The 9,231-nt window shown below is 47.3% G+C and overlaps 1 protein-coding gene across 1 annotated transcript; it reads right to left on the bottom strand.

Moving 5' to 3' along the window:
- Positions 1-6,387: 6,387 nt before the first annotated feature.
- LOC132582731 (uncharacterized protein K02A2.6-like) lies at positions 6,388-9,017 on the bottom strand (the record flags this gene model as incomplete). Its single annotated transcript, XM_060254432.1, has 4 exons — positions 6,388-6,421; positions 6,524-7,486; positions 8,302-8,488; positions 8,561-9,017. Coding segments are annotated over 4 exons (1,641 nt in total), but the record flags the coding sequence as incomplete, so codon positions are not given.
- Between the last annotated feature and the right edge of the window lie 214 nt (positions 9,018-9,231).

The raw sequence follows: 9,231 nt of genomic DNA, 5'->3' as shown, positions 1-9,231 counted from the left end.
GAAATAATGAAGGATAGGGGCATCTTATTTTGAGGTTCATAGAATTGGACCCCCTGGTCCAATCTTTTTGAAACTGGGGGGGGGGGGGGAACTTTGGGGAGAGGCACTAGACGCTATACTGAAAATTTGGTGCCTCTACCCCAAAAAACAGGGCCCCCCCCCCAGAGCCTGAGATACCCACGGATCAATTCTCCATGATTTTCTATGGGAATAAATCTCCATAAGGAATAATAGAGTTCCCAGAAGACATTTCCCTCCCCTCCCCCCGCTTTCTGACGACCCTGAAGCGGGGGGGGGGGAGGGCCTCCAAACCAGGGGATCCCCTGCCCCCACCTGGGGATTAGCAAGAGAGCCCCTAAGGGTTCTGTGACTAAACCAGCCTCCAATATGCTCAACAAATTCTCATTAAAGTTTATAACAGAAACATAAACAAACACTTAGAGCAATAAATTGTACATAAGATGAAGTCATACAATATGCATGGTCCTTGAAAAGGACAAAATAGGTGAAGTTCTATAATATGCACAGCCTTTCTTGGGACCAATACTCCTTTCAAATGGTTTCAACCAAGAACTGGCAAGATAGAGTCTTCTTCACGAGTCAAACTGCTGCCTCTCTGCCTCCATTTCTCAGAAGCTTCCACAGGCTGAGTGAAGAAGAATACAAACTAAATATACAAATAATACTTACAGAAATAATTTCAAATGTTCAAATGAGCCATTTTACCTTAATGCAAAAAATTACAAAATTGACAATGGAAATCAATCCTTCAAGTGCAATGTAAGTGATGTTTATAATGTGGTGCTCCAGCGACCATTAAAACCCACTATACAGGCATACAATACAAAAACACATTTACAGGTGTTCCAAGTTAACATACTCATTTAAAGGAGCCACATCAAGTCTACTGATGCTGCAAACACTCATATAAAACAGGACAAATCACATTCATTGTTTAAACCATTTGGTTGGAGGGAATTACATTTAAAAATCCAGAATGCCTCACGTTGTAATAACCATTTGGTAACATCATTTCTATTATATACATTGGAGTTGAATTTTTCAATAACACAAAATCTTAAAGACTCAGGAGCATGTTTCTTTGCTGTGAAATGTTCCACCAAAGGAGCTGATTCAGTTTGATGTTTTAATCTGCTCTTGTGTTCCAATAAACGTGTACGTACCACCCGTGTAGTACTACCCACATACACCAATGAACAAAGGCATAAAATTAAATATATACAAGCCCTAGTGGAACATGTAGTAATAGATCTCAACTTGATCCTAAAACCTGTTTGTGGATGCACAAATTCAGTGATGTTTAAAGACAAATTGCATACCAAACAGGTCCCACAAGGTGCATGATGACCATATGTTATTCTATTGTGGTCAGTAAAATCTGAATGAATCAGCATATTATAAATATTCTTACTCCTTTTGTAACCAATCCTAGGTGGTGATTCACAGCCAGGTAAGTTCTTAACTAAAAAACAATTTTTTTTATTAATGTTCTGGATTTGATAAGATAAAGAGTTAAACTGAAAAGCACAACTTAAAACATTCTTATCCTTCTTGATTTGATTGCTGGATAATAATTTAGATCTCTCAATACTATTAGATTTCTCCAAGGCTTGTGTAACTATCTGTGCAGGATATCCTTGTGCCAAAAATTTGTTGCTCATTGACTCAACCTCCTTATTATAGAAAGCATTTTCTGTAGAATTTCTTTTGGCCCTAATAAACTGGCTGAATGGTAGACTTTTCTTTAGTGCATTAGGATGGCAAGATTCAAAATTTAAAGGCATTCTTTTGTCCAAAGGTTTACTATAATATTTTACAGCTAATCTATTTTTGCAGGATCTATACACCACAGTATCTAAAAAAACAACTGAATCTGAATCAAAAACTGCAGAAAACTTAATAGATGGATCTTATTTAGCCACTCAACAAAAGGCTGTACAGCGTCTAAATCTGTCATAACTGCTACAATGTTGTCTATGTATCTTTTGAACCATAGCACATTGATAAAAAAGGGCTCACTTTACAATTCAGAATGTATTCCTTTTCCAAATCAGCCACGAAGAGGCAAGCCACACTAGGAGAAAATGGGCTGCCCATTGCCACCCCTTTAGTTTGTAAATAAAATTGATCTTTAAACCTAAAAAAAGTGTTTTCCAAAATGATATCTACTAGTTCCATGAGGAAATGGGTGGGTCGGACTCTGGTCTCAATTCAAGTACATTTTGATTCACTCTGCGGGCTTCTTCGTGTGGGATGTTAGTATATAAAGCCTGCACATCCATAGTCAAAAGAATGGCATTGTTATTAATTTTAAGTCCCTCTGCTTTCTTAATGAAATCTGCTGTATCTTTCAAAAGGTTCCAAATAAAAATCCACATATTGGCTAAGTGGTTCCAGTATAGAGCCTACAGCTGAAACTATTGGCCGCCCTGATGGTGGAAATAACTTCTTGTGCACTTTAGGAAGCACATAAAAAATTGGGACCCTAGGATGTTTGTTCTTTAAAAATTCTGATGTCTTAACAGAAATGTCCCCCATCAATTCTGCTTCAGTGGTGACCATATGGATTAACCTGGCAACTTTATTGGTGGTATCACCTTCCAAGGGGCAATAAAATTCTTGCTGTCCTAAGTGTTTAGATATTTCTGCCAGGTAATCCTTAGTATCGAGTATTACAATACTACCTCCTTTGTCTGCCTGCTTTATGGTAATATCTTTATTATTAGCCAAAGCATCTAAGGTCATTCTGTCTCTTTTAGAAAAGTTGCACCATCTTTTCTGTTTAGTCTCTTCAAGCCTTTTAATATCTGCTAACACTAATTATTCAAAAACAGAAATGCATGCATCAAAATGTTGTGGTCTGAACATAGATTTGGGTTTAAATGGTAAAGTCTCCTTTGTATCTGTTTCATTTTTGAAAAAATCTTTCAGTTTAAGTTGCCTGATCAGTTTAAACACTTCAACTCTAGTCTGCAACGGATTGTATTGTGGTGTAGGCACAAACCCCAATCCCAAATTAAGAATCCTCTTCTCCTCCTATATGATGAGAGATTAGGAATTAAGTCTGGTTTCTGCTTTTCTTTGAGCGTTTGGGTAAAAAAGTCCCCCTTCTAGTATTAAAATTGTTTCTTTGATTTCTTAACTGATTTCTATTTGGATGGACCTTCATCCCCAGAGGATATAGACTCTTCTATATCAGTAATTTCAGATTCAGAATATCCATCTGCCCAAGAAACCATTTTAGATTCTATATTAGCTCTCCTAGACTGTTTAAATGGAGTAGGAGTCCACCAGGAGTAAACTCTTGAGGATTCATAATCTTTAGTGTCTCTTAAAAAATTTTTTCTTCTTCATCTCCTTAACTTTCATTTCAAATTGTTTAACTTTGTCTGCTATTTCCTGTGTATTAATTTCAAAAGTATTAGAGGATGTTTTTTTTCTTTAAGGGAAGAAATCATAGTATCGATCTCAATTTTCGTTTGAGTCATCTCAGCCATAGATCTCTTGATAATTAAGAGCATGAGAGCCATAGAACATTTATTCAATATTGCTGCCCACTGACCTCTAAACTCCTCATCAGAATTTTAATACTAGCAGGGGGACTTTTTTTTTTTAAACTCAAAATTTTTATTTGTCAATAAACAACACTTTTCAATGCAAATACAGCTTATTCCATCTTATTTGAAAGATACAGCAGATTTCATTAAGAAAGCAGAGGGACTTAAAATTAATAACGATGCCATTCTTTTGACTTTTTTACTCAAACGCTCAAAGAAAAGCAGAAACCAGACTTAATTCTTAATCATATAGGTTGTCTACTGAGGAGAAGAGGATTCTTAATTTGGGATTGTACAGCCAAAAATAGGCAAAATAGTCATTGGGCGCTGGGGAGGGGGACGCCAAATTGGGCTCTCCCCCTCTCCAGGTGCCCTAGACAAATGTCTTATTTTCCCCCAAAACACAACACTGACAACGACATTAGGCTGCCCAGCACGCCATCTTCCACCCCCACACACACACTGCCGCTGCACACTCTGAAGAGGGAAGCCAACCTGCTCCTTGCAGGCTCCGATGGTGGGCTTCTGACTGTGGCACTCTCTCTAAGACCACACAGGCTGGGAGAGCCTCGCTCCCCCTCTCTTCCAGTTCCTGAAGGAAGGGGGAGAGGAGCTCTCTCAGCCTGCATGCTCTTAGAGAGAGCGCCACAGTCAGAACCCCATCGAAGCCAGTAAGAAGCAAGCTGGCTTTGCTCTTCTGAGCACAGGTGAGTGCATGTGTGTGCGTGCACACACGTGGCAGGATATGACACCTTATGGCACCACAAACAAGAGCAGGAGGGAGGGGGAGGGGCAGCAGTGGTGGCACACAGGAGGCTGGAGAGCCGGGGAAGGACTCCTGCAGCCCTCAAGCCATGGGCCGTGCAGGTGGCAGTGCGCAGTGGCACAGGGCAGAGCCGCAGAAGGGGGCGGCAGGCAGCGGGTCTGCCTGGGTTGCCACATGCCCTAAGGCCAGCCCTAACCACCTCATAAGGAAGCCTGTTCCCCTGAGGAACTGCTCTATCAGGAAGATCTTCCTAATGTTTAGTCAAAAACTCTTCTGATTTAATTTCAACCCATTGGTTCTGGTCCGACCTTCTGGGGCAACAGAAAACAACTCAACAGAATCTAATTGCTGCGATCTTCAAATGGGCAATGGGCAGTGCAAGACCTTGCATGGCTCCAGGTTGCTGTTGAGCGGGGCTTCCTGTGTTATGAGCAGCCACTCATGTGCACAGCTTAGAGGGGAAACTGCCCTTCACCCCCTCTCCTCAACTCTTGGACCATCCTCTGATTGCTTAGGTGTGGCCTGCCCGCCACCCTGGGCTCCATCAATGCCCTCCAGTTAGGGGTGAGGTCTGGCTTCCTCCTGGTTTCTGGACCAGTGGGCCTCCCTCTGTGCTCCCGGACACAAGGCTTCAAACCTCTCGCTGGCTGGTGCTGCCCCCAGGATGTAACTGTCAAATAAAATCGCCACAAAAGGTTAAAAGCACTGCTTGTTCTGAAAACTCGCAACGTTGGTCTCACACTTTCTTACTCTTTCCCTGTGTCTCCTTTCCCTCCACTCCCTAACCTCTAGCTTCCATGGTAACACACGTGTTGTTTAGTTTTCTATCAAAAACGTAACAAACGATGTATCTAACCTGGTAGCCTTGTGTGGTTTGTACTCTACTCAAAGAATGCCTGGGAAAATGAACTTATGTATCTTACTATGCTGGGAAAGGGGGGGGGGGGGATTGCTTAGTAGTTTACCCTATATTACTGGAGGAAGATCTGGGAGCACCCCAGATCTGACTCAGACAGGACGTCTGTACCTATAACTCTGGATCTTACAATAAAAGGAACTTTATAAAGAATAAAAGATATTTCATTGATGGGGAACCAGGGGGGGATTTGACAGTAACTCTCCCCTGCCTCCGCCTGACTCCAGGTCCTTCCTGTGGATCCTGCCTGTAAAGTACTGGGGTCGGCGCAGTAAGAGACCAGAGTCGGAGAGTGATTTCAGCAAGCTTTACTTCAGGAACACCAACACAGACTGAGCTCTATGCAAACCTCCCGCTCCTTTATACAATTCTTGCCCCCTTCTGATTGGACCTTAACTATGTACATGGATTGGCTATTTACAGAGGCCTAAGGGCCTATCAGGGTACAGTATGAGCCTAGATGTTGATTGGCTACTTATGTTTCAATCCTTCCCCTGATTGGGCACGCTTAGGCCTTCTCTGGAACCCTGGTGTGGAGTACAAGCTTGGCTTGTTCAGCTTCCCTCCAAAAGTAACAGTTTTCCATTTGAACCTAGGACACAACACCCCTCCCCCCATAGTTCCAGCTATCAGGTGACATAGTCCTGGAGATATGCCGGAGGGCAGTGGTCTCGTGTCGAGCGTCGGAGCTCCGAGGGGACTGGACGTTCCGACTCTGTTGGTGGTTCCGCGGCTGCAGAGCTGGAGACATCTGGGACGGCGGCCCCGGGAGACCTGGGTTCAGCTGCGCGGTCGGGGGTCTCCTCCTGCTGGGCCAAAGCGGGCTCTACGGAACCCTGTTCTGTGTCAGGCTCACGGGGACTTAGGTTGTCCGGATCTGGAGCCTCTGACCTTGGCTCCCCGGCAGGCAGGCGACCTCGGAGTTGGTCGATGTGTCGCCTCAGGAGATGTCCACCCTCCAAGGCCACTGCATAGGAGACCGGTCCGGTGACGTGGTCCACCTTTCCAGGGAGCCAGGCGGGGCCAGTGGTGGCATAGTTCCGTGCCCACACTGTCTCACCTGGGTAGAACCCTCTGGGGGCTTTAAGGTGTTCCGGCGCCGGTCGCCTGTCTGGGGCTCGGTCAGGGTGCAGCTTGTCCAGCAGGGTGGTGATGCGGTGGCCCATGAGGAGTTCAGCTGGACTGCGACCTGTGGAGGTGGTGGGTGTGGTCTGGTAGGCCATTAGGAAACACGCCATGTCTTTTGGCCAGTCTGAGGGGCCCAGACGGTTCAAGGCCTCCTTTGCCGTGCGCACCATCCGCTCTGCCTGGCCGTTGGTGGCTGGATGAAACGGGGCAGAGCGAATGTGCCTGATGAGGTTCCTGGCCAAGAAGTCCTGGAACACTGCAGACGTGAATGCTGTGCCGTTGTCGGTGACGATGGTCTCCGGCAACCTGTGGGTTGCAAAGATGGCCCTCAGAGCTGTGATGGTCGCCTGCGACGATGGCGAGGGCACCTGGACCACCTCCAACCACTTGGAGTATGAATCCACTAGTATGAGTAGAGTCCGCCCATGGAAAGGGCCAGCAAAGTCCATATGCAATCTTGACCAGGGGGTTTTGGTGGATTCCCATGATTGCACTGGGCCACGTGGGGGGTCAGGCCTTGACACCTGGCATGTCGGGCACATTTTAACCCAAGCCTCAATTTCTGCATCGAGGCCAGGCCACCAGACATAACTCCGTGCGAGAGCCTTCATGCGGACTATGCCCGGGTGTGCCTCGTGCAGGGCTCTCAGCACTTGGTCTTGCAAGGGTTTGGGGATGACGACTCTGTTGCCCCATAGTAGGCAGCCTTTGTGGGTGGATAGTTCGTCTTTCCGGGCTGCAAACGGAGTAAATTCCGGCCCAGTCGAGCCCTTGGGCCACCCCCTCCCCACCCAGTCCAAGACACGGGAGAGGACTGGATCACGAACGGAGCGGGCAGCAACGTCGCGGGCGAGCAATGGCCTGTCCGGAAGCATGTCCATCAGTAGGATCTGAGGAGCCGGGGCTGGATTGGGATCCACGTCAGGCAAGGGCAAGCGGCTCAGGGCGTCAGCATGGCCCATTGCCTTGCCCGGGCGATGCACTAGGGTGTAGGTGTAGCCGGCTAAAAAAATGGACCAACGGAGGACCCGTGGGGACAACACCTGAGGGGTCTGCCGGTCCGATGCAAAGAGGCCCAAGAGGGGTTTGTGGTCCGTATAGAGGGTAAAGGGCCGGCCGTAGATGTAATCATGAAATTTTTTGACGCCGGCCACGACTGCCAACCCTTCTTTGTCGATTTGGGCGTAGTTCCGCTCCGCCGACGAGAGGGTCCGCGAGTAGTACGCGATAGGGACTTCGGTCCCATCAGGGAGTTGGTGGCCCAGAACTGCCCCCACGCCATAAGGGGATGCATCGCATGCAAGGACCAAGGGCAGGGTCTCGTCGAAATGGGCAATAATAATAATAATAATAAATTTTATTTGTACCCCGCCCTCCCCCGCCGAAGCAGGCTCAGGGCGGCTAACAACACAGTAACCAATGGTACATTAATAAATAAAACATTAATAAACAACATAGTAACCAATGGTGCATTAATTAAAACCATTACATTAAGAACATTAAATTAAGCATTAACTTAACCTTAAAAACCAGTAGAACTTTAATTGAAACAAACTATAACAAGGACGGAGTTGGACATCAGGAGGCCCTTGATATCCTGGAAGGCTTTAGCATGCTGGCGGCCCCACGCCCAGGGTCGGTTCTTGTCTAGAAGCCAGTGCAGGGGTTCGGCCACCGCTGCCTTGTGGGGGAGAAAAGCATGATAAAAGTTTAGGAGGCCGAGGAAGGCCTGGAGTTCTTGCTTGTTGGTGGGCGCTGGAGCATCTCTGATGGCACGCAGCTTGGCGTCGGAGGGGTGGACCCCCTGGGCATCGATGGAGAACCCCAGGAATTCCACCCGATCCACGCCCAGGAGGCACTTCTCCCGTTTGACCTTGAGGCCGGCTGTTTCAAAACGTTGTAGGACTCCTCTAAGGCGGGCGGCGAATTCTTCAGGCGAGGCTGCAGCGATCAGCACATCATCGAAGAATGGAGTGACTCCGGGAAGTCCTTTTAAAAGAGAGTCTATGAGTTCCTGGAACAACCCCGGAGCCACACTCACGCCAAATTGCAACCGCTTTACTCTAAAGGCCCCCCAGTGGGTCACAATTGTTTGGGCGTTGGCCGTGGCCTCATCCACCGGCAGCTGTTGGTAAGCTTGGGCCAAGTCCAACTTGCCAAAAATTTTTGCGCCGGCTAGGGTGGCTAAAACGTGGCTGACGATGGGCACAGGGTATGCGTGGGCCTGAAGAGCCTTGTTGAGGGTGCACTTATAGTCTGCACAAATCCGCACCTCCCCACTGGGCTTGACTGGAGTCACGATGGGAGTTTCCCAGGTTGCGTGGGTGACAGGCTCTAGTATTCCCTGTGCAATCAGTTTATCCAGTTCCTCCTCAATTTTAGGCTTGAGCGCGAATGGAACTCGCCGCGCTTTAAGCCTAATAGGCCGCACTGTGGGGTTGAGGTGTAGTGTAACCGGGGGACCCGTGTAGCAGCCCAAGGTGCCATCGAAAATGGCCGGGAACTCTTCACAAACCTTGTTAAAGTCCACTCCGAAAGTCTTATTGACCCCCCTGATCTCTATTCCCAGGGGCTTGAACCAGTCGAGACCCAAAAGGTTTGTAAGGTGGTTCTTGACCACTAGCACTTGTAGCTGGCCCTTGAACCCCTTGTATTGGACTGGGACCGGGCCCACTCCCAAGATAGGCACCTTATTCTTCTGGAAGTCCACTAAGGTAAACCCCGGGTCCCTGAGACGAGGCCTCAGCCTGGTGGGGATTTTAAAAAATGTCTCTGCCGCTATAATAGATGATGCTGACCCAGAGTCCACCTCCATTTGGCAGGGCACCCCCCCGATCCCTACA

This window comes from Heteronotia binoei, chromosome 14 (genome assembly GCF_032191835.1).
Source record: "Heteronotia binoei isolate CCM8104 ecotype False Entrance Well chromosome 14, APGP_CSIRO_Hbin_v1, whole genome shotgun sequence".
NCBI classification, from domain to species: Eukaryota; Metazoa; Chordata; class Lepidosauria; order Squamata; family Gekkonidae; genus Heteronotia; species Heteronotia binoei.
This window is presented reverse-complemented; position numbering and strand designations above follow the sequence as displayed.